This window comes from Dromiciops gliroides, chromosome 2 (genome assembly GCF_019393635.1).
Source record: "Dromiciops gliroides isolate mDroGli1 chromosome 2, mDroGli1.pri, whole genome shotgun sequence".
Lineage (NCBI taxonomy): Eukaryota > Metazoa > Chordata > Mammalia > Microbiotheria > Microbiotheriidae > Dromiciops > Dromiciops gliroides.
The window spans coordinates 109164624-109190584 of record NC_057862.1 but is presented as its reverse complement, the minus strand read 5'-3'; the positions used below and the strand labels follow the sequence as shown (position 1 = coordinate 109190584).

Below are 25961 nucleotides of genomic sequence, written 5' to 3'. Positions count from 1 at the left end.
CCCTCATCACCCCAAATTATCTTTGATATATTTTGTATATGCTATTTCCCTTGTCTAGATTTTCTCAAGGACAGGTGCTTTTTACTTTTGTCTTTGGATCCTTATGTCTTAGCACAGTGCCTAGCAAATAGTTGGTGTTTAATAAATGCTTTCATTGATCGATTGACTGGTAGCTGTGTTGTGTGTGTACATCCATATATACATATATGTACATGTATACACACAAACGTGTGTGTGTACATATATACATGTGTATGTGTATCCATCTCTATCTCTATATCCTGGACAGTTAACCAACTAGCAACCTAGCTTGCTAGAAGTTGAAGCTCAGGTCTCCTGATTCCTAAACTAAGGGGCATATGAGGACCCCTGTACTCAGTCCTTGTCCGGGTCTAAATGGGCAGCTCTGCTTAGGGCTATTTAGGATGTGAGGGGCTGGCAACCAGAGGGAAAGCTTCGAGACATGAGTCTAGGCCTGGCATCTTGGAACAGGAAGCTTGATCTGAGTGTGGGGGGGAACGATGAGGGAGGGAGGAAGGAGGGAGAAGAGAGGGGGGCAGGGACCAAGGAGTGAATGGCTGAATATGTAAATAGGGAGATCAGGACAGCTGCAGGAAGCCATTCTGGAGGAAAATGTCTGGGGGTGGGAGCTGAAGTTTTATTTGGTTATTCTGTTGCTGCCTTAACCCTTGGTTGCCGGCTCTCTTTTTATTCCTCTAGCACTAGTTTGGGTGCAGAGATGAATCAAACTCTACACTAACATGCCCCCAGGCTAACACACGTATACTGGGGGAGGATGCCTATAGGGAAAGGTGAAGGATCGGCACTCCAGGCAGGGGGGGAAACGTGAGCAAAGGTGGGGAGGCAGGAAAATATAGGCAGGTCCGTCTTGGTTATTGCTACAATAGATGGTGGAGACTGGGTTTAGTTGCTAAGTAGTTAGAGCTTGGATCCTCTGACACTGAGATCATATGTTCGGTCCCCCACATGTTCTATGTGTTTTTTTTTCTTCTTTTTCTTTTTTCTAGCCAATCCAGAGCAAATCTGACTTCTTTCCAGGTAACTCCCCAGGTCTGGGTGAGGAAAAATAGAACAGGTCATGAATATAGGTCCTTTCTCTTGGTTCCCCTTATCCCCACTTCCAGCCTTTCCCAGGGTTTTTGTTTGTTTGTTTGTTTTTCCAGTTTGTGTCTCAGCATCTCATGGATTGGAGTCACTCCCACCTGCCTCCCAAACTTCCTCTCTGGAGATTCAGCTCCCATGCCAGAGCCCTACGCTAACAGTTTTGGCATCAGGAAGAACTGGGCCCTTTCATTCCCCCGCCTTTCTCCTTTGTTCACTTGCTGCTCATCTATGATGTGGTAGATCTTGGGCACTGACCTGAAGTCAGGAAGACCCCGATTCCAATCTAGCCTCAGAGCACAGTAATAGTCCATTGCATTAGTGTACCACATTCCCCATTCGATGGGCATCATCCTCATTGTTTCCAATTCTTTGCCAACATAAAACTTGGCAAGACACTTTAGATACATTATCTCATTTCATCCTCTTAACAACTCTGGGAGATATAGATGCTATTATTTAGCACCATTTTACAGATGAAAAAATTGAGGCTTAGGGAGGCCTCATTAATAATGCCTGTAGTACCTCTCTTGCAAGGTGTTTGAGGAGCTCAAATGAGATAATGTAGGTCAAGTGTTTTGAAAACTTTAAAGTGTTATATAAATGTCAGTTATGATTATTTCCTGGTAGTGCTCACTGAGGGCAGCTTCTGGATCTGCCCCTTCTCTCTGTGTCTTGCTGTCTCTGTGTTTTTCTCTGTGTCTCTTTGTCTCCCTCTGTCTCCATCTCTCTCTCTCCCCTTTTGTATCTTTCTCCTCTTTCTGTTTCTCTTGTCTCTGTGTCACTGTCTCTGTCTCCCCCTCTCCTCCCTTTCCCCTTTCTGTATCTCTCCTCTTTCTCTGTCTCTCTGTGTCTTTACCTCCCTCTCTCCCCATCTGTGTCTCCCCTCCCTCCCCCTTCTTTCTGTCTCTCTATCTCTCTACCCTCTCCTGTCTCTCCCCTCCTTTTCCCTTCCCCTCTTCTCCCCTCCCTTCCCCTGCCCTGCCCTCCGCTCCCCTCCTCCCCACCCCCTTCTCCACTCCATCTCCATCTTCCCACAACTTGGCCAGGAACAGAGATCAGGATAGACTTGTTAAATGGTTGGATAAATTGGAGTCCTTGAAGTGATGGGGGTTAGAGTCCCATAGATGTGAATCTTTCATGGGGGTGATAGGCTACAAGGTAGATTGGAGAGCAAGGTGGTGTGGGTGCTGAGGGAAGCCACAGCAGGCGCTGGAATGAGCTGACTGCTCAGTCCTCACTTGTCCTCAGTTGCACTTACTCTAAAAGAGGACCTGAACTCCCGTTGGAAAAGGGGGCAGAAGGGGGGTGGGGGTGGGAAGAAGGGATGATTTATCTGCATGTGGCGATGCTCTGCCCGCAGACCTTGGACACAGCCAAGGAGAGAGGTCCCAACCCTTCTTTGATCCACCCTCTTTCAACAGAGCTGTGGAAGCAGATGAGCTGGAGAATGGGTTGGTGGAACCTGTCAAGGCATTTGGGATGTGGTTTGGCCAGCCTGAGGGGGCTGGGCAAGAGGAATTATGGGAAGAACTGAGGTTAGAACAAGGGGACCCCTGGCTAATTGGAGCTGGGCTTCGAGCACAAAGTCCACAGTCTCCAGCCAATTCTGAGATCTCTAGCATGTACAGCCGGAATCCGTCATGCCTATGTTTACACATCTCTGCCGTGTGTCTTCTGTCTTGTATCAGTGTTTGTGTCTTTCTCCGTCAGACCAAGGATGGAAGCCATGTCTCTCTCCCCAGCCCCTCCCGACCAGGGGCTCCCCAAGGAGAACATGGCTCTTATTCCCTCTTCTCTCCTCTCATGAAGAGAAGGATTTTTTTCTTCTCTCTTTCCCTTTCTACTTCACGGGCTTATGTTATAGCTTCAAAACAGTAAAACTTAATTAATCCAGATGTCAGTAATTTGGCCATTATGATAACTGGGATAAGTTTATGTTTGTACTGTAAAAAAGTCCGTATCTGCTGAATAAGCTGCGGTGAAGACAAGATGATTGTAAACTTATTTACCTAAAAGAACCGTCATCCAATATTTTAAGAGTTACCATTCCAGACCAACCATTTTTCTTTTCATTAAAGCAAGCACCCTAAGTGCCTCTCCTTGGCCTGGTACTAGTATATATTGTATACACACAGATAATTGACAGCAATAGAATCACATTAAAAATGAATATTCTTGGGGCAGCTGGGTGGCATAGTGGATAGAATGCCAGCCCTGGATTCAGGAGAACCTGAGTTCAAATCTGGCCTCAGACACTTGACACTTACTAGCTGTGTGACCCTGGGCAAGTCACTTAACCCCAATTGCCTCAAAAGAAAAAGAATATTCTCTTCTTTAGAATAGAGGGTAACTACGGAAGCACATCTCACTTCAGGTCTCCTTATTGGGGCCAAAGCCTCTTGTGACCCTGCCTCCCACCCCCTTTCAGCTGCTAGGACTGTGAGTAAGATTGAACTGGACTCATCCATCCCCACCAAGAAGCTCTTAGATCCCATCGATGTTGGTGTTATCACAAACAAATGTTTACTATTAATAGAGGTTCTGAAGATGCCAGGATCAAAAGAGGCAGAAATGAAAATGTGCACTAATCGATCCTGGTTCTTTTTTTCCCCTTCTGCTGAGACTTGCCACAGTGGGTCTGGGCTGGGGTGGGAATTTCTCTGGGTAGCCACATTCTGCACCACTGTTGGACCTCTCAGGAAATGTCTGTATATGTGTGTATATCAATAAACATGGACACGTATGAGCCCGTTTGGGGATATGCATGTTTACATAGGCATGCATACCCATACATACCTATGTATACCTATGTATAACTGGGTCCGAGTGGGACTCCATTGGGACTGAGGACATCAGAGGGCCTTCAGACTTCTAGTCACTTCTTCTCTCCCCATAGCCATTGCCCCTCCCCCTTTCATAGAGGGGGGTGTTCACTGAACTGATGGTGGCTCTCACTGATGGCCCCCCTATCCCCAGAATGAGAACGTCCCTGGGCTCCATCATCTCTACTTTGTTCTCGTCAGAGAAGCCAGGCTGTCTTTGCAGATCTGGACCTTGGCTCTTGGCCTGACCTTGGGAGAGGCAGTAATATGGGGTGAGTGGTCCTGGGCTCCTGTCCAGCAGAGATGAGAAGAAAGGCCTCTGCCCTTTCAGACGACTCATCGATAAAAAACCATTTTTCCTTTGTTGCAGATTTTGAAAATGAATAAATCAATATTTCAAGCCCAAGCCCTATTCTAGTTTCCAGAAACTAATGGCCATTGCTCTTCTGAGGATGGCATTACCACCTGGACCTTTCTCTGTCACCATCCAAAATTCCATGGATCTCTCTGGATATTCACTCTCAGTAGATCTGCTCTTTCCCCGCTCTTCCTCATGATTAAGCTCCCCCTACCCCCTCGACTCTGAATGGAAGTGAGGGGCTCTGAGTTATAGTTCAGTTTTCATAGCTGACAAGCTAGACAAATCACTGAAGCCTATGGTCCTCAGTTGTTTGATCTGCAAAATGGGACAATAATGCCTTACCTGCCCACTCTCCTGGGATCTGCAGAAGGGTAGGGTCAGGGTCATCTCTGGCTCTGCATGTGGGCCTCACTAAAGTTTCTCTTTTCAGTCTTTCTTATAGAGAGGGGCCCCTGCCAAGGCCATTTTCATCCCATTTTCAGGATGTCATTTCAAAAAACCTTACTCTTTGCTCTCTTAGTTGGTATAATATCTTTTCCTAGCTAGCAATTCCCATATCTAGCCAGCTCACAGTGCAGTTAGATTTTGCTTCTTTGAGTAAAAGAGAGAAGGGGTCAGGATGATGGGAGAGGCAATACAACTCCATGCTTTAGTTTCTTCTGAAGAATAGGTAGAAGGGGGGCAGCTAGATGGCGCAGTGGATGGAGCACTGGCCCTGGATTCAGGAGGACCTGAGTTCAAATCCAGCCCCAGACACTTGACACTAGCTGTGTGACCCTGGGAAAGTCACTTAACCCCCATTTCCCTTGGGAGAAAAAAGAATGGGTAGAAGAGTCTGGCTGGGGCCCTGAGGCAATTGGGATCTATGAGAATGGCTATGGTAGGGAAGCTTGTAGGAGAGAAGGGTGGGAGGGTGTCCCCAGAGGAAAGCAAAGGTTTTCATGTGCTCAGCCTTGGAGCCTCTGATTGGAATGAGGAAAGGGGTGGGGTGGGCAACTTAGAAAGCAATATAAGCAATGATATCGGTCATCATGGTGCCACTTCCTGTTTCAGCTAGAGCAGGGAGATGGGACTAGCTCTGCAAGTGGATGAGATATTATGGGAAAAACCTTCAGACAATATATAGAACTGCATAAATACAGTAATACTTATAAGGATAGGGTCTGGAACTGTGATTTCATTGATATAGACAATTCCCAGGTGAGGAAAGCCTGATATCAATCAGTCAATCAATCAACAAGCATTTATTAAATGCCTTCCATGGGGTAGGCACTGTGTTAGGCACAAGCAATATGAGTACAAAGAATGAAACAATCCCTGCTCACAAGGAGATTACACTCTAATGGAAACGAGTGTGTGTCTCTTTGTATACATATAAGCACATATAGCATAACTGTTAGGTGAATAAATGCAAATATATATACATATATGAGAGAGAGAGAGAGAGAGAGAGAGAGAGAGAGAGAGAGAGAGAGAGAGAGAGAGAGAGGTGTTAACTACAGGGTAGTTTGGGAGGGAGGGCACTAGTATTTGGGAGGGATCCATAAAAACTTCATACAGAAGATGGTGCCTGAGCTGGACCTTGAAGGATGAAGTAGAAGGGAAGAAGGAAGGAATTCCAGACATAGGGGACACATCCAGTGCAAAGCTTTGGAGATGGGAGATGGTGTTAAATGGAGAGAAGGCTGATTTGCCTGGATCACAGAGTGTGGGAGGAAGGGGAATGATGTCCAATTAGACTGGAAAAATAGTTCAGAGGCTAGAGAATGGAGAAGTAAAGTGACTTAGTTAGGGTCACAGCCAGTCTGTGTCATAACAATAATAATAATTCATTATAAATCATTATTACTTTTAATAATGAATTAATGATAATATTAATAACAACCAACGGTCATGGAAGATTCGATAGAGAGCCAACCCTGCAGACCTGGGTTCAAGTCCTGCTATTGACACATACCTGCCGTGTGACCCTGAGTGATCAGTGTTCACACTGGTGCCAAACTCTAATAGAGACTGATTTCTGGAACTGCATATTGACTTAGAAAAGCACAAATGAACATTATTCATGTTGTATTGTAATTTTCTTTTCTTTTCTTTTTTGGTGAGGCAATTGGGTTTAAGTGACTTGCCCAGGGTCACACAGCTAGTAAGTGTCAAGTGTCTGAGGCCAGGTTTGAACTCAGGCCCTCCTGAATCCAGGGCCGGTGCTCTATCCACTGTGCCACCTAGCTGCCCCCTGTAATTTTCTTTTGTTAAACGTTCGAATCTGGTTCTGGTCCTCCCCATTGCTGCAGGGAGTTTGACACTTTCTGACTATAAATTGTAGAGAGGGTGCTGGCCTACGTCATATGAGTTTCTTCTCCCTGGAGTTTCCTGTACCAAAGAAATAACAAATCCAATTCCCATTGATGATTCTGATGGGGAGAGTGTGGCTTAGTGGACAGAGAAATAAGAAGCCACCAGTTTAAGCCTTGCCTTCGACTCATGCTGTACTCCCACTGAGTAAGTTACTTAACCTCTTGCTGCCTAAGGCAGCCCTCTAAGACTGTAAAGTATAGATATGCATTGGTAGAGAACATATCCTCACCAACCAGTGGAATCCCGTGTCCAGGCAAAATGCTAACAATACTCAGCAAATCTTTCTAGAACACCGATTTCCTTCCAGACTATAAACTTCTTGAGGGTAGTTACTATTTTATGTAAAGTTCCCATCTCTCCTTACCCCCCCCCCCAGCATAGTGTTCAGCATACAGTAAGTGCTTAATAAATGTGTGTTGTATTATACTCCATACCTAGTTCTGATTCAGCTCTTAGGCAGATCCAGAGGCATAAGATAAGGTTCAGGCCATATCTAATTTAGGTAAAAAGAAGCTAGGTGACACAATGGATAGAGTGTCAGGCCTGAAGTCAAGAAGACAAATCTTTGCGAGTTCAAATATGGCCTTAGATAACTTACTAGCTGTGTGACCCTGGGCAAGTCACTTCACCTTGTTTGCTTCAGTTTTCTCATCTGTAAAATGAGCTGACGGAAATGGCCAGTATCTCTGCTTAGTGGCGTCAGAAAGAGTCAGACACAACTGAAATGACTAAATAACAAAAACAACAAAGTTTAGGTAGATAGGACAAAAACACCTGAAACCATTTAAGATTAAAAAAAAAAAATCTGTGCATGTATGTACATATCAATCAGACAGTAAAAGCATTTACTGAACACCTACTATGTGCCAAACACCGTGCCAAGCTCTGGGCATACAAAATCAGAAATGATACAGTCAGTCCCTGCCCTCAAAGAGCTTATGTCCTATGTGGGCATGTGTTCATGTGTGCTAGGTGGCGCCATGGATAGAGTACTGGATTGGAGTCTGGAAGGCCTGAATTCAAATCCAGTCCCAGACATATTACCTATGTGACCCTGGGCAAGTCACTTAACTTTTGCCTCCCTCAGTTTTCTTATCTGTAAAATGGGAATAATAATAGCACTTCCTAGGGTTGTTGTGAGGATAAAATGAGTTAATATTTGTAAAGTGCTTTACAAACCTTAAAGTTATATGAAGATGTGTATATATACATGTGTAATTATGGACCCAACTGATTTCTCCTTATTCTCCTTAGTGGCAGAGGGAATTTTCTTGGGGGGGGGTGAGTGAGGGAGAAGGCCAGGATTCCCTGGCGGCCATCCCTGGTGGATGAGGGGTATTTGGTTAATGGGAACATTAGCCATTGAAAGTTCAGACATATAACCTGTGATTTGCTAGTAAATATTTAACAACTAGCTCTAGCGCTCACTCTCTCTCTCTCCTCTCCTCTCCTCTCTCTGCTCTCTCTTTATGTATGTATTTCTCTATCTCTACATCTATATCTCACCCTTTTAAGTTTAATTTTTATTATTAACAATTCTCCATCACTTTCTTAAGTCCAGACAACCAGCAAAACAAATTAAGCCCTGAATTGTAACATTTATGGATTTTTGAGATGTAGAAATGCTCGTGTTCAGAATTTAACAATGGGCTCATTTGAGCTGGCTTCTGCATTATTACCCTGTGCTACTATCTCACCAGGCTGAAGGTCAGCAAGTGAATCAGGATGATGAATAAACTGGGTCCTTCCCCTCCTGCCTACCTGAACTTGGCAGACAGTCCCTTTCCCAGGGACTGGTATCTAGTGTACTGATGCTCCCTCCTCACTAGGTTCCCTGGCAAAGGGAGGGGAAGACAGCCACAGGGACCTCCTATGTGGCAGCTAATTGATTTCTCCCCATCCCTTGAGAGTGCTGACTCAGTTCCTTACCTTTGTCCTGTCCTGTCCATCTGAGAGACCTGGACCATCCATCTGATAACATAATCCTGCCCTTTCCGGCCCTCTGCTCCCCAGAGGCAGCTGCTCCCATTTTTCGCCTACTCAACCTCTCTCTGAGGCTAAAACCAGAAACATTCTAGCCCTAGAGCTTATGCTGGGACTGGAGAGGAGGTGGGGGCTACATGGAGACAGACACAATGTATGTGTGTGGGTAGTGACTTTTGGGGAAGAGAGCCCCAGGATTCCCCAGTGCTGCCTGGCTAGGTATCTAACAGCTACTGGTTACCACTGAACCCTCCAGGAGATGGGGCAGCAAAGGTCACAGCAGTCTTAGAGAGCAAAGGGGTAGGGAAGGTCAGAGAGAACTCCCTTTAGGACTCCTCGTGTACAGGTGTGCCATTGCTTCTAGAGGAAGAGTCCACTCTCCCCTTTTCTTTCAGGATTTCCACCGGCCCTGGGCTCTAGACTCTGGCTCTCAATTGCATTTCGCCCCCAGTGTCTGTCACTTTCTGCCAAGGGAAAGGGGGCTCTGTACCACCCTACACAGTTTCCCTTGACTCTGTTCCCTACATTCAGTAGCCTCTTGCTTTGGGATACCTGGCCTTGTTCCTAGTCTGATTCTGTTGAGAATATAGTACTGAGGATGGGGAGGCCTGTGTGTATGTTTGTGTGTTTGTGTAAAGAGAGTGAGAGAGGGAAAGGGAATGGAGATGGAGAGAGAGAGGGAGGGAGGAAGGGAAGAAAGGAATGAGGGAAAGAGAGAGGGAGAGAGGAAGGGAAGGAAAGAGTGTATGGAAAGAGACCAGACAGGGGAGGGGGGAAGGGAAGAAAAGGGGAAAGAGAGAGAGAGAGAAAGAGAGAGAGAGAGAGAGAGAGGAGAATGAACTTGAGACTCCTTGTGAATGCATGTAGCATGGTGTGTGTGTGTGTGTGTGTGTGTGTGCATATGGGGATGCAGTGAGTATGTGAGACCATGTGAGTGTCTACATGTGTTACAATAACACTGGTCCCTGAAGTCCCTTCCAACTTGAATATGCTGTAATTTTGGATGTATAATAGTAAGTGTGTGACATGTATGTAAATATATACACACAGAGAAGTATGCTACTGTGTTGAATGTGTGTCATCATGTGTGTATATGTGCATGTATGCATGTGTGTAACCGTGCACTTGTATATGCAGGGGGAAGCCTTGGTGTGGAGCAGGTGTGACTGTGTGTCAAGGTAGGTGGGATGGGGGGATGGTGTGTCCTTGTGAGTGGGACTCCCTGTGCAGGTAATAGGTGTGTGAACATATCACACGTTATGTTGGGTTCCTACATAGGGGGCTGTTGCATCAACAGAAGGCTCTGCACTCTCAGTCTATTTCAGGAAGACTCCAGTCTCCTCCTCCTTATGTAAATAAACATGACAGCTCCTATTGCCTGCACCAAGAGAGGGAGGGAGGGAGGAGGGAGGGTCTGAAAGTGGGTGGAAGCTGAGCTGTGCATTAGCTAGCGGGTGTGTGTGTGTGTGTGTGTGTGTGTGTGTGTGTGTGTGTGCGCGCGCGTGTGCGTGTGTGTGCTTGTGTTTGTGAGCAGGCACTAAGCTGTTCAGGCTGTGTGTCTGCCTGTGTGTGCGTGAGAGCCGCCAGCTGCCGGTCATGCCTGCCCCTAGGGAGGTCCCCAGCAGCACCAGCACTCTGTGACAGAGGCCCCGAGGTGGCAGTGCCCACACCCTGCCGGCCATGGGGGGACAGATCACCCGGAGCACCCTCTATGGTAAGGAGCAGACACCCTTCTGCAGCCCTTGTCCCCCAGTCTGGCCTAAAGCAGCCGACTCTGGGAGGGAGGGTGGCCCAGGGTAACATGCAGTGTGCCTAGGGCTTTCTGTCATTCATGAGCCTGAGTTGGTTGGCTGTGTGCTGGATTCCAGGGGATGAGGGCAGAGGGGCAGGAGCAGGGGATGGATGGCGGGCTTGGCTGATGAGCTTTGGGGAAGATCCCCAATTGATCCAGGGGCATGAGGAAAAGCGAAGGCAGAGAGGGAGAGTGAGGGAGAAGGCCAGGATTCCCTGGCGGCCACCAGCCCAGAGGCAGGCAGGCAGGCGGACAGATGGCCAGCAAATCTCCTTATCATCTTACCTCCCCCATGTTGGTATCCAGACCTCCTCCCAGTGGGGTGAGAGTTCCTGGGCATTTTATACCTATGATAAAAGAACCAAAGGACCCAGAGACCAATGGGCATTGGGCCTTGTGCTGTACTGCCTGGATATCATACTGTGCTGTGTTAACATGAGAGTGTGAGGGATCCCGTGTGTGCTCATGTATGTGTAGCCGCAGATGTGTGTGTTTGAATGTGTGTGCCTGAAGATGTGTGATCTGAGTATACCTTGGCATATGTACATGCACCTGCCTGTGTTATATGGGTGTGGTTATGTGTGCTCTCATGTATGTGGGTTCACACCTATACAGTAAGGGACTGATCTGAGGGTCACCCATTGGGTGAGCCCATTGGGTGGTGAAACCAAACAAACTTCACAGGCCTGTGTCTAAAAATAGACACACAGACAGACACAGAGACAGAGGGATGACTCCCTTGTGCCATCTCTTCCCAGGCTTGGCAGCTCCTGTCTTCTCCAGTCTTACCCACCCAGTTCCTGAATCTTGGCTTTGCTCTTTCTGGTTTCCTTCTCCCCGAGCTAGGAAGAATCTCCAGTTGTGGTTTCAAGAGAGGGCTAATGGCTTCTGAACAATTTGACTCTGCCATCTCAGAGAGCAAGCAGAGATCTGCTCAGCTACCCTGGGCACCTCCAGGCTCAGCTGGGCTGGACCAGGTTGTGCCGGGATGTCCTGGGCTTCCACAGCGCTTCCTGTAGGTCACCGGCTGTTTTGGTAGCAACATGGTTGATGTTGTATCATCAGTCACGGTGTGTGGGGAGGATGCCCGCCCCCCTCAGTCCCATGTTTTGTCATCAGAGCCCTTTGGAGCTGAGTTTTTTCCAACCCCGAGGGGCTTAGTCTGGCCTTCCTGTCCCTTACTTTGAATCAGTCTTGGGGTAATGGGATGGCTATTTGATTTCGTTTCTCCACTGGGGCCTGGGCCAGATGGGGGTCAATAGCCTTGGACAGGGCATCCTAGGAGAACTGGAGACCAAATTAATGGGGGAACCAGACTAGATGTGGGGGGGCAGTTAGCTTCCTAAACTTCCACTGGTTCCCTAGAAAAGGCACAAGAAGAGGGGTCAGAGCTGGTGAGGGGGAAAGTGATATGACCAACCACCAGCGGTTCTTTCTGGACTGGACATTCCTTCCCTCCAGCCCTGTCTTTCTCTAGAAGTCTTAAGCTTCAGGGAGTTTAATTTCTAATTAGAAAAGGAAAAGCTGGTTGGGGAGGGGGAGGGAGACAGGGAGGAGAAGAGAAAAACTCAGATGATTGGCTCTCTTAAAAGGCAATGAATTTAATCTTGAGGGTTGGAAAAGAGAAAGTGACAGATGGGTGGCCCTGGCAGACTCAGAATCCAGGAGCTAGTCAAGGGGACAGTGCCAGAAGCCTCTGCCCAGACCCCTTCTGGCCTGGGGCTCTGGGATTGGCTCTCAGCCCGAGCTAGGAGAGGGGGCTCATGGAGCCGGAGGAACAAGATAAACAAGATAGAGTGCAGGTAGGTCTCCTCTCTGAAGTCCCAGGGGCCCAAAGGACTGGCAAAGGGAGGGCAGCCATAGGGTCACTGCCGGGAATGAAAGCTTGCTTTGGATTGAGACTTCAGGCAAACCCCAGAGGTCAGTTCCTGGCCAGCCCCCAGCAAAGAAGGGAGGAGAAGTAATTAGAGCCTGAGGGCCGGCATTCTGGGACTTTAGCAAAAGGGCCTGTGATGTGGAAAGGCTTTGTTAAAGAGGACTAACTGGAGGCCTGCTGAGGGGTGGAGAAAGGGACAGGCTTCCTTTGGGGGAGAGCTTTGGGGAGAATGAGGCTCCCAGTCAGCCCAGGGTGGGGGGCAGGAAAAGTGGGAGCTTGGAAACCAGACTGAGAGGCTCAAAAGCCCAGGGAAGCGACGCTTTCTTCAAATGCCTTCTCACCCTAGAGGACACAAGAGGCATCTTTGGGGGCATGGAGGTAATAAGTGCCCATCAGGGACCCTCAGGTCTTCTACTTTTGCCTTGTGTCTTGTCTCTCCTGCCCCATTCCCCCCAGCACCTCTGCCTCCTTCCACTCTAGCCCACTCCAGGTTATCAGATGAGATTTGTAAAGTGATTAGCATAGTACCCAACACGTAGTGGGTGCTTAATAAATGCTCATTCCCTTTGCCATCCTCAATCCCTTACCACCAAGGCTCTGGGCCCATATTCCTGGGAAACACTGTATGGTTGGTTGGCCAGGCTCTAGACTAGTCAATGATATTGATCCAAGGGAATTAAGGGAGAGGGAAGAAGAGAGAAAAGTAGAGGAAAGAAGGAAAAGGGAGGGGAGGGAAGGATGGAAAGAATAGAGAGGGAAGGAAGATCAGCAGAGAGGAAGGGCAGGTGTAGGGAGGGGGAGGGAAGTAGGGAGGCCCGCTCTTAGCGTGTTGGTGATCCCTAGAGAGCCCAGCATTAGACACGCAGAGGAGGTTAGGGGATGAGGAACTAGGGAAGGGGCTGCTTGCTTCATTCCTCTCCCCGTGCCTTTGCTCCCTTCCTCACTGTGGATTTGGGGTAAAATGACTGGAATTTCAGATGCCTTTAAGGCTTGTTTACTGAAGATGTTTTCTTAATTGTATTTTCATAATGGGACTTGGGGTTTGGGGATTGAGGGGTTTATTTTGAATCTGACTTGTGGTGTGTTTGGGTTTGTTTTTTTTTTCTGAGGCCCATGAGGGTAAAACTGACTGGTTAGGAAGAGGGGGTTGGTAAGGCCATTTGGGTAGTGTGTGTGTGTGTGTGTGTGTGTGTTGTGGTATGCCTTTCTGTGTCCATATACGTGTTTCTGTATGTCTGTGTTTATGTATTTGTATCTCCATATCAGTATCCCTATGTATGTGGCCATAGATGCATGCCTCTGTGTGTGTGAGTGTGAGTGCATTATGGAACCATTGGGTCAGCTAGGTGGTACAGTGGATAGAGCACTAGTCCTGAAGTTGGGAGGACCTGAGTTCCAATCTGACCTCAGACACTTACTTAGCTGTGTGACCCTGGGCAAGTCACTTACCCCCAATTGCCTTAAACATCTGGGGCCATCTCCAGTCATCCTGATGTATATCTTGCCATTGGACCCACAGGGCTCTGGAGGAGAATGAGGTTGGTGACTTTGCACAGCCCTCCCTCACTTAAATCTAATTCACTGCAAGTCACATCACCTTCACTGTCATGGTCCTCTTCAAGAATGAAGACAAACAATAACAGCAATTATGGGACTGGCGCTGGGCATAAATGGGCAAAGCCAAAGCAGGGAAAGGGAATGGATGTTTGAATGTCCATCCAAATGGCAGCATTAGCAGTTACTTGGAGGACCTCAGCAGAATGCGGTGTTTGGAGCGGGGAGAGGGATGGAGACAGTCCCTTCCTTCCACCAGCCCCCAGTTTCCTCCCAGGTCTCCTCAGTGAACCCAGGGTCTGGACTAGAATCTCCTCTCCCAGGCTTCAATGTGCAGATAGCCATCTGAACCAGATACATACACTCATTTGCACACCCACATACGCAGGCCTGGGCCTGTGATTGTGAGAACGGCACACATGTTGCCGACAATTCGGGATTTCCCCAGCTGGGAAGAAGGCAACTGCTTGGATGTCAAATGGCTCTGGAGATGGGGTCTGGCCATTCACTCGTTTGTTTCCCAGCAACCAGTGACACAGTCTGTGGGGAGGCAGCAGGTGCCTCCATCCTTCTTCTTCAGGATGCCCCCCCCCCCCAAGAGGCCCAGAGGCAACCCTCCCCCTTCTGCCTGCAAGCATTAACTCTCACCATCTGTGTGCACAGGGGTGTGTGTGTGTGTGTGTGTGTGTGTGTGTGTGTGTGTGTTGGTGTCTGTATGTGTGTGAAGGTTCAGAGAGGACCCTTTGCTCACACTGGCTTTGTGTCCGCAAAGAGAGAGTAATTAACCGGTACATCTATCCTGAGTCCTCCTGAATGCCCACTCAATGCTTAGCCGCTGTGGGGAGGCGGGAGAGGCCGAGTCTTTTTGGAGAGGCAGGGGCAGGACACCTAGGCATTTCATAAATATTTCTTGAATTGAACAATCTGGACCAAGCATTGGGTTTAGAGATGTAGAAGCTGGGTTAAAATCCTGACTGTTATTTACTTCCTTTGTGACTTAGGATGGCAAGTCATGTAGCCTCTCTGGGCCTCAGTTTCCTTATTCATAAAATGAGGAAGTTGGATCATATGGTCTCTAAGGTTCCTAAATCTGTTATTTCCCTGATGCTAGGTTTCGTGTGCTAAGTGCCAGTTGATTGGTGCTGATAGTTAAGATCCTTTTCTTAATGTTTAAGGCCTTCCAGGATCCTATGCCACCTTACCTTTCCAGTTTTATTACTTTTACTACTCCCTTCCCCAAACTCTTATTGTTGTTCAGTTGTTTCAGTTGTAACTGACTCTTCATGACTCCATTTAGGGTTTTCATGGCAAAGATACTTCCTTCTCCAGCTTATTTTACAGGTGAGGGTTAAGTGACTTGCCCAGGGTCACACAGCTAGTAAGTGTCTGAGGCCAGATTTGAACTCAGGAAGATGTCTTCCTGACTCCAGGCCCAGCACTGTATCCATTGCCACCTGGCTACCCACTTCCTTTGGAACATATATTTTTCATGTACTACTGCGTTTTACCCTGTGCTCATCTGTATTGGTGTTGTAGCCCAATATTAAACTGTAAACTCCTTGAAGACAGGGACTATGCCTTATATAAACTCCTTCAGTGCCTAGCACACAGCGCTCTGTACATAGTAGGTGTTTAATAAATGCTTGTTGAATTGACAGCATCAACTCGGAGAAGGGCAGATCACTGTGGACTAGGGTGGTTGAAGAAGGCTTTGGGAAGTAGTTTCAGTGCCAGAGTGTTTAGGTTTGAATTCTACTTTGCTACTTTCTATCCATGTGACCTTGAAGGATGGCGATAGAGCTGTGGCCAGAATAGGGAGGGCATTCAAGGTGTGAACAAAGGCAGAAAGGTGGGAATCAGTCAATGAGCATTTAAGCCTACTACATGGCAGGTACACAAAAATACAAAAATTAAATGGTCTCTGAATGCCAGGAATAAAAAAACACTCACTTGGCCTAGTGTTCTACCAAATATATCATCATCCCTTCATCCCTCCCTATATCCCTTCATTTGGACGCTACCCTTACTCTACATTAGGGCTTTTTAAACTTTTTCCATTTGCTCCCCCTTTTTGCCAAGAAAATTTTACGTGACCCTGGTATATAGATATATAACCTTTTACTGTTGCCAAATTTTTTGCAACCCCCACATTCAGTTATGTGACCCCATATGGGGTTGAGACCCACAGTTTAAGAAGCTTTGCACTGGAGGTCTCTCCATTTAATTTTTTTTTTTTTTTGGCAGGGCAATGAGGGTTAAATGATTTGCCCAGGGTCACACAGCTAGTAAGTGTCAAGTGTCTGAGGTCGGATTTGAGCTCAAGTCCTCCTGAATCCAGGGCCTGTGCTTTATCCACTGTGCCACCTAGCTACCCCCCCCCAATTTAATAATCAGCACTGGGAGTACATCCAGTCAGAACATTGTGAAGTGGTCATGGTAGGTAACATAAGCAGACTCTTTAAAGCAGTGTTGTCTTGGACTAGTTACTTCTCCTCTTTTGGCCTCTGTTTCCCCATCTGTAAAATGAACAGGCTGCTTGGGATGATCTCTAAGGTCCCAAGCAGCTCTGATATTCAGTGTTCTGTGATTCTCAACAACTCCCTTCATCTCCACCATGAGAAATGATAAGAATAGATCACCTCTTCTGCCTCCCCACCCCAGAGATACATGTTGAAACACAGAACCTAAGGCAGAGGTGTACATACACAGACAGGCACTGATATACACAGGCAGTCAGGGACAGCATGAGGTGGGATGTCACACAGAGACACAGACACTACTGCACATACAGATACAGGGGCACAGACTCTCTCTCTCTCTCTCTCTCTCTCTCTCTCTCTCTCTCTCTCACACACACACACACACACACACACACACACACACACACACACACACAGAGAGCTTCATGGAGAGAAACCAAAACTCAGAACCACACACACATATAAAAACAATGCTTTGGAATCTGTGATCATCCTTTGGGAGAATCAGGGAGAAGACTGCAGGACCATCAGTAGCTCCTCCTCCCCAGTAAAGACCTATGGGGAGGAGTGTGAGGTGGGGAGGCGGTGTGTATGAGTAATTTTCAGCCTACGGATAAGCAGAGATTCCATGTTCTGTCTAAAGCAACTTTTTTTTTCTCGGCAGCCCAATCTGATAGGATCATAGATTCAGAGCTAGAAAAGCCCCTAGAAGCCATCAAGTCCAATGACCTCATTTTACAGATAAGGAAACTGAGGCTCAGATGTCTTGCTTAAAGTCAGAGCCCCTCCCCCCACCTATTCCCTCATTCTCCACAACACTCACCTGACTTTTACTTCACACAATGGTCTTGTCCTGAGCGTGCTGCCCATCTATATGGGTATAAACTTTTTCTCCAGGAAGAAAGACAACAATTTCAGCTCTTACAGACATTCTATAAATTTGATAACAATGGGGAGAGAGGGAATGGTAGACTTGAAGTCAGGAAGACTTGAGTTCAAATGTCTTCTCAGATACTATCTGTGTGACTCTGGGCAACTCATTTGACTTTTCTCAGCCTCAGTTTCCTCATCTGTAAAATGAGTGCCTGTGATAATAAATAGCACTTCCCTCCCAATGTTTCTGTGAGAAACAAAAGAAATAAGGTGTATAAAGTACTGTTAGTCATTAGAACAAGAAAAGACCCCAGGCACCATGCAGACAGAACTGTGATTACCTGGAGAAATTTCAGTTGAGAGTTGATTGAGGGGAGGTAGTACTCAGGATATAGATGTCATGGGGACAGGACTCAAGGGTGGTGACTGGGAATAGCTGTACCCATTAACACCAGTCTAATTTCAAGGTAAGGCACTGGGCTGGTAATACTGAGGAAGGAAAAACACAACCCCCACCCCCAAAATGTCAGTGCCCTGGGGAAAAACCTTGCCCAGTGTCTGCTGGCTATATCCCTGATACACACACATATATGTGTATGTATAGATGCATGTATTATATATGTATTTGTGTATGTATGTATCTATCTATATAAAGACATACACATATTATATTGGGGACTAAACTTAAACTTGTGATTTTTGTAAGGAGCCTGCAGTGAAGAATGCAGACCATCACCTTCTCTGAAACTTCTTTTCTTAGTTATCTGAGGCACTGAAAGGATAAGTGACTTGCCTAGGGTCACACAGAATGGGTCAGGGGGAAGATTGGAACCCAGGTTTTCCTGACTCCCAGGTCTGTTTTCTACTCTCTGTAACAGCCATAATGATGTTTTTCAGTTGTGTCTGACTCTTCCTGACTCCTTTTGGGGTTTTCTTGGCAAAGATCCTGGAGTGGTTTGCCATGTCCTTCTCTAGCCCATTTTACAGATGAGGAAACTGAGGCAAACAGGGTTAAGTGACTTGGCCAAGGTCACATAGCTAGGAAGATGAGTCTTCCTGACTCCAGGCTTGGCACTCTATCCACTGTGCCACCTGGCTGACCATAGTGCCCACTGTACTGCCTTATAAATGTACATAATTGTGTGTTTGTGTATACATAAGAGTAAATGAATGAGGGAATGAATGGAGTGAGTGAATAAATAGCAGAGACCTAGTCAGTCAGCCCTTTCAAAATGAAATCAGTTGTCAGAAGTCTTCTTTGATCTCCTGATCATTTTCTCCAGGAGGCCAGATGGTGCAGGCAGATGTGCCACTCCATGGAAACCGAGCAAATGTGCTACAAAAGCCTTGGCTGTGCCACAGAGCTCATACCCCATCTCTTAGTGATTATCATGATCAAAACTTATTCTACTTTTCAAATTCCCTGACCCTGTTAAGTCCTGTACCCAGCAGAGGACCTTTTCTAACTTTAATGAAAAGGCCAAAGCTGTCTGAAGTGAGCTCCCTCCAATTCATCCTACATACATTTTCAGGTCAAGTCTCCTGGGACAAAGTTCTGATCCTGTTACTCTTCAGTTCCCAGGGGACCACAAAATAAAGTCCAAATCCCTGAACCACAAGATGACCTCAACCTACCTTTGTAAATGTATCTCCTCTTCAAGTGTTTCTCCCCTGAATTTTTTTCCTTGATTTTCTACCTCTGTGACTTTGGTCATATCTTCCCCCTCTGTCTGAAATGATCTGTTCCCTCCTTCCCCTCCCTATCCATCTGTGAAAAATCCTACCCATCTAACAGCTTAGGAAATTGAGACCCAGGAATGTTAAGTGACTGACCCACGATTATGTAAGTAGCCAGTTACAAAATCAGGATTTGAACTTGGGACCTCAGATTCTAAATCCAGGATTCTTTCCATTGCATTTCATGGCAGTGTGGCTTTGGGGTCAGAGGCTGTGGGTTCAAATCTTGGTGAGACTTTAAGCACGTCCCTTAATCTTCCTGGTTCTCATCCATAAGATAAAGGGGTTGGTTGGACCCCATGTCCTGTGAGGCTCCTGGCTCCTTCTAGCTTTAAATCTGTGATTCAATGATTATAATTCTGGAAGCAACCCTATGAGGTAGGTAGTGCAATATTATTATACCTTTTTTTTTTTTTTTTGGCGGGGCAATGAGGATTAATTGACTTGCCCAGGGTCACACAGCTAGTAAGTGTCAAGTGTCTGAGGCCAGATTTGAACTCAGGTCCTCCTGAATCCAGGGCCAGTGCTTCATCCACTGAGCCACCTAGTTGCCCCTATTATGCCCATTTTACAGATGAGAAAACAAATACTCCAGAGAGTCGTGCCTAGGGTCATGATTATAAAAACTGGGACCTGGTCCCTGCTTTTCTGGTTCAAAAAGCAGCATTCATGCAGTGGAAAGACCAGTTAGGAGTCCAAAGACCTGGACCCAGCTTCTCTCGGTGACACTTAACTATGTGACTGGGAGCAAGTCATTTACCTCTTGAGTTTCAGTTTCCTCATCTGTATAATGGAAATAATAAGTCCTTTTTCTCATAGGTTTGTTAAAAGGAAAGTACTTTGTATACCTTAACATGCTATAGAAACATGAAATATGAGCTATTTCAATTCAAACGAAAGCTATTGTGGCACAGCGGCAGGTAGAACATTGGGCTAAGTCAGGAAGACCTGGGTTCAAATCCTGGTGTCAGATTCTTAAGAGCTGTATGACCCTATGAAAGTTGCTTAACCACTGCCTAACTCAGTCTTCTCAATTGTAAAATGGGGATAATGATAGCACCGATCTCTCAGGATTGTCCTGAGGATTATTTGTAAAGTGCTTAGCACAGTGCCTGGAGTGTTGCAGGTGCTTAATAAGCACTTATTTCCTTCTTTGGAGTAAGGGTGATGTGGATTCAAATTCTGCCTCTGAAACAAAACTGCCTATGGGGCCAAGGGCGGGTCATTTAATCTTTCAGTGTCCCCTGACCCCAATAAATTAAGAAGATGCTGATTTGAATTTAACAAAGGAAGTTCCTCACCAGGCACCCTATAGTGCTGAAATCATAGATCAAAAAATATATATGATTATATTATGTTATACAATTATATTACACAATTATGATAGAATAGCCATATTGTATAATACATAATTAATTATATTATAAATGTATAATTTTGTGTATGTGTGTATATTAATGTATATGTATGTGTATATATATGTATATATATGTATAGAAATGTGTATATATATATATATATATACACACACACACACACACACACACAAGTTCTCTCTCCTCATCCTTTGTTCTTTTTTTCACTAATCACACTCTGCTTTGTGTTAGAGTTACTTGCACCTATCTATATCTGGTTCCCTTATTAGAATATAAGCTTCCTGAGGGCAAGGATAGAGTCCTAGTTTCTTTCCAGCTAGCATCTAGCCTCTTATAAATGCAGAGAAGAATGAATGGAGTATTGGATTGAAAGGTCAGAAAGCTTGAGTTTACTTGCCAACCCTGCTTCAGTATTTTTTTTTAAGTGAGGCAGTTGGGGTTAAGTGACTTGCCCAGGGTCACACAGCTAGTAAGTGTTAAGTGTCTGAGGCCAGATTTGAACTCAGGTACTCCTGACTCCAGGGCCGGTGCTCTATCCACTGTGCCACCTAGTTGCCCCCCCTGCTTCAGTATTAACTCCTGGTCACCTCAGGCACAATGCCCTCCACTCCTGGGGTCTCAAATGTTCTCACCTATTACCGGAAGCTGTTGGGAGAGAACATCCCTGAGGCCCCTTCTAGCTCTGAATGCCATGATCCTAGGTGGTCAGTAAACATAGATGGAGTGACTCATAGACACACAAAAATTAGTACCACCAGCCAGAAGGATGTAGCATAAGGAATTACTTTCATTGGGTGTTAAATGCTTGGCAAAGGGCAGTCACATCTACTTTGTACAACAGCCCTATGAGGTAGGCAGGGCAGGGTGGGGGGTTGGGGAGAAGTTCCAAGAGTTTCCATTGTGTCAGCAGAAGCCTCTCCTGCTTCCCCTCTGGGTGACTCCATCCTCCCCCCTTCTCACCCCCCACCCCCAGCTGCCTCTGGAAGCTCCCGGAGGCTTGTAAAACTATCAGTGCAAGCGAGGGAAGGGTGGTCCTTCCCTGTGGGACAGAGCAGCTGAGTTAGTTCCCCAGGGAGTAGGAGGTAGGAGAACCTGCGTTGGGGGCGGGGGTGGGTGAGGGGGAGATAGGGTGCAATGAGAACCTCCCCAGGGCTCCTAGAATCAGATTTAGAGCCGGAGGGAATCTTAGAAGTCAGGCAAAGCCCAGGGGAAGGCTGTAGCAAAGACCTGGCCCCTTGGCTAAGGGCGGCCCCAAGGTCAGGCTCTTTGCACCACTTCTAAGCACTTTCCCAATCTGACTGGGCTTGGGGGGGGGAGGCTTTTCTGATATTACTGACCCCCAATACAGAGGGTCATTTCTCCCTCTCCTTAGATCCACATCCTCTCCTTCCCCCAACCCTCTCCATCTGAGCTCTCAACTAAAGCCCTGCCTGTGTCATACAGCTTTCCCACACTGCTCCAGCCCAAGTCCGTGTCTCCTACAGTATCCTACAGTTCAGCGTTTTTCTCTCCCAGTCTTGAGAGCATCAGGATGGCGCTGTAGAAAGAGCATTGGAGTGAGAGGAACTGGGTTCAAATCTCAGACCTGCCAATTATGACCTTTGTGACTCTTTTCTTGACCTCAGTTTCCTCATATGTTTAAAAAAAGGGGCTAGATTAGATGATGTCAGAGGTCCTCTCCAGCTCTAAATCTATGATTCCTGCCAAATAAGCATGATTGGGAATCCTTGAGTGACTGTGTATGTTCCTCCTCCTGTCTCTAGCACAAGGCCAGTTTTGGACACTGCTCCCTCTATACCCCAGCTTATCCAAACTGTCTGGGCCTCAGTTTCCTCATCTCTAAAACAAATAAGATGGACTAGATCAAGGATTCTTAAGCTGGGGTCTGTAAATTTATTTTAAAAATACTTTGCCGGTAATATTTGTTTAAAAAAGTGCTTGGCACATAGTAGGTGCTTACCAGATGCTTATGACCTTTCCATTTCCTTTCCTTAACTGCATTTCAGTATAACTGGCTTTCCTTGGAATCCTATATATTTTATTTTATGCACTTAACAACATTTTTCTGAGAAGGGATCCATAGCTTTCACCAGATGGCCAAAGGGAAGTCCATGCCATAAGAAAAGGTTAAGAGTCTCTGCATCGGGGCAGCTAGGTGGCGCAGTGGATAGAGCACTGGCCCTGGAGTCAGGAGTACCTGAGTTCAAATCCAGGCTCAGACACTTAACACTTACTAGCTGTGTGACCCTGGGCAAGTTACTTAACCCCAATTGCCTCACTAAAAAAAAAAAAAAAAGAGTCTCTGCACCAAATGATCTCTATGGAACCTTTAGGTAGTGTGGAATAATAATTAGAATGCTGGACTTTGAGATGGGAGGACTTGGGTTCAAATTCTGCTTCTGTCACTAGCTAAGTGTGGGACCAAGGCAAGTTACTTAACTTCCCTCACCTTCAGTTTCTTCATCTGTAGAAAGGGGATAAACTATAACTGTAGTGAGGCACAAATGACGTAATGCAGGTCAAGGGGCTTTGTAAGTAGCCTTTTTTTCTTTTCCAGAGCAATGAGGGTTAAGTGACTCTCCCAGGGTCACACAGCTAGTAAGTATCAAGTGTCTGAGGTCAGATTTGAACTCAGGTCTTCCTGAATCCAGGGCGGTGCTTTATCCACTGAGCCACCTAGCTTCTCCCCAGGGCTTTGTAAGTCTTAAAACTCAAATGCCGGGACAGTGGATGGAGCACCGGCCCTGGATTCAGGAGTACCTGAGTTTAAATCTGGCCTCAGACACTTAACACTTACTAGCTGTATGACCCTGGGCAAGTCACTTAACCCTGATTGCCTCACTAAAAACAAAAACAAAAACAAAAAACAAAAAAACCCTCAAATGCCATCTAGCAGCTCTTTTAGTTCCAGTTTTAAATCCTGTGATTCCCTTCATCCCTCTTCCTCCTCCTCTCTGGTCCCTGCAAAGAATACTGAAGCTCCATAGGGCCCTGTACCTCTCAGCAAGAAATAAAGCACTCCCCATCCCTTGAAGTTTGGTCCAGAAAAAGGCACTGACAGACATGACTGGAAGTGGCCAATCCAGAAAAATTGAGACATACATAGGTAATCCAGTGTCTTCAGACAATGTGGGAAGAGCATGGGCTTAAGGCTAGTAAGCTGTGATGGGCTGCAACCCAGAGAGGATGCAAAATAAAGCTAACTAGATGCAAGGTAGCTGGTTTCTTTCATGTAAGGCAATGCCCCTCCTATCTGTCCTTGTGGACAGGAAAAATAAAACTATCTCAAGGTGGTTTTCCTCATTTTTAACTTAAATTTCTTCTCCTGAGACAAGCTGGCAGTGGATTTAGAGGCTGAATGAAAGGGAAGTTCTTGTGTGTGTCATGTTCAACTGGATATTAGGTTGTGATCTCCTTGAAGGCAGGAATTATCTTTTACCTTTTTTGGGGGGTATGCTCGACATTTAGCACAGTGCCTGGCACATAGTAGGTGTTTAATAAATGTTCACTCATTGATTGAATATTATTCTTTTTTTTTTTTTTTTTTTTTTTTAGTGAGGCAATTGGGGTTAAGTGACTTGCCCAGGGTCACACAGCTAGTAAGTGTTAAGTGTCTGAGGCTGGATTTGAATTCAGGTACTCCTGACTTCAGGGCCGGTGCTCTATCCACTGTGCCACCTAGCTGCCCCTGAATATTATTCTTAATGGACCTGGGGCCATGACTATATAACAGAGAAGGTGCTTATAAAGATGACAAACTGGGAAGTATTTTAGAGATTAATATAAGATGGAGAACCTAAGCCTTAAAGAAAGAAAGTGACTTTGTCTTAGGCGACATGAGAACTTTGTGGAAGAATCTTGACTAGAGGCTGGGGGCCTTGGTGAAATTGCTTTCCATTACATTTGTGCTATGGGCAGCTAGGTGGTGCAGTAAATAGAGCACGAGGCCTGGAGATAGGAAGATTCATCTTCCTGAGTTCAAATCTGGCCTCAGATACTTATTAGCTTTATGACCCTGGGCAAGTCACTTAACCCTGTTTACCTCAGTTCCCTCACCTATAAAATGAGCTGGAAAAGGAAATGGCAAACTACTCCATTATCTCTGCCAAGAAACCCCAAATGGGGTCAGGAAGAGTTAAGCATGCCTGGAAAATTACTGAAGAACAACAAGAAAAGGGTATACTGGAACCAAGTCCAACCAGCTTTTGAAAGCTGGTTGTTAAATTTTCAGTGTGAGCATTTATACCACAGAGATTGACAAATGCTACAAATCTGGGCTCGGTTTGTTGTTTTGTTGATTGTCTAGACTTCAGGGAATGATAGGGAAAATGTTAAAAATGCAGATTAAACTTAAAAGTGGGTTGTGCCTAATTTCTCTCCCAAAGAGCCAGTTTTTAAACATTAATCAGCACACCCCTGGTTTTATATCATGCTGGCTCTCTAACAAGTATGCCTGTACATTCATAGAGCAATATAGACTTTCCTATTTTAAAAAAATTCATTTCTAATGTACACTACTAGATGATACAATGAAAATAAGAAGGATCAGGGGCAGCTAGGTGTCCGGCCTTGGAGTCAGGAGTACCTGAATTCAAATCCGGCCTCAGACACTTAACACTTACTAGCTGTGTGACCCTGGGCAAGTTACTTAACCCCAATTGCCTCACCAAAAAAAAAATAAGAAAAAGAAAATGAGAAGGATCTTGGAAATCATCTGACCTAATGCCCTCATCTTACAGATGAGGAAACTGAGGCCTAAGGAGATCAAGCTGATTTGCCCAAGGCCTGTCACTCTTCATTTTTTTAAAAGACTGGTTCTCTATATACTGACCAGGCAGGAAGTACAAGGGCTATTCATGGGCCTGATCCCACTTGGATCAACCCTGGATCTTTGGCTCCATTTTCAAGGTAGGCTTGTTAGATACTTCTCAGCTGACCTGGTGGCCCCCTGTTCCTTAGGGCTCATCATTTTAGTACAAAATTTAATGTATATACCTAATCAACATAGTCCATTGCAGCTCAGAACTCTGAATTCAAGAAATCTGCCACCCATGGGGCGGCTAGGTGGTGCAGTGGATAGAGCACCGGCCCTGGAGTCAGGAGTACCTGAGTTCAAATCCAGCCTCAGACACTTAACTCTTACTAGCTGTGTGACCCTGGGCAAGTCACTTAACCCCAATTGCCTCACTAAAACATTTTTTTTTTAAAGTACTTTCAAATTCACTTTTTGTAGGACCTGCATCTTTAAAATGGTAAATAGTTTTATAATACAAAGAATTCACCTTTACTAGGCTTTTGGAAAGGGTTTTTGTATTGTATGTGGGTGGGGGGCATTTGCTCAGTAAGGGGGGGTGGGTATGGATTTTTGTAAGTGTAAGAGAAGGTTGATGGTCATGGATAATGGTACTGGGGTTGGTGGGGATGGAGATGATGTTTATTGAATGCATGATGGCTGATGGTAGTGATGGCAGATGACTGATCATGGCAATGGTAAAGGTGATGGTGGATAGCAATGATGGTGGTGGCTGCTTCTATCGTGTAGACTGTTCTTGGGGGATGGGTGGCATTTTGGGGGAGCTTCTCTCTATCTCAGGTCGGGCTGAACCTCTTGAAAACAATGCCCT

The 25961-nt window shown here is 46.0% G+C and overlaps 1 protein-coding gene across 3 annotated transcripts in view; it reads left to right on the top strand.

The window, feature by feature from the left end:
- Nucleotides 1-25961, top strand: part of NEURL1 (neuralized E3 ubiquitin protein ligase 1) — a 109118-nt gene that overhangs the window by 53723 nt on the left and 29434 nt on the right. Inside the window, exon 1 of one of the 3 annotated variants that reach the window (XM_043985610.1) lies at nt 10099-10363. The exons of 1 other annotated variant lie outside the window; for it this stretch is intronic. In XM_043985610.1, the coding sequence (XP_043841545.1) occupies nt 10330-10363 (34 nt within the window). In that variant the 5' untranslated portion in view covers nt 10099-10329. Of the gene's footprint in view, nt 1-10098; nt 10364-12090; nt 12244-25961 lie in introns of those variants that run through there. One more of the 3 variants, XM_043985611.1, reaches the window with a different exon arrangement.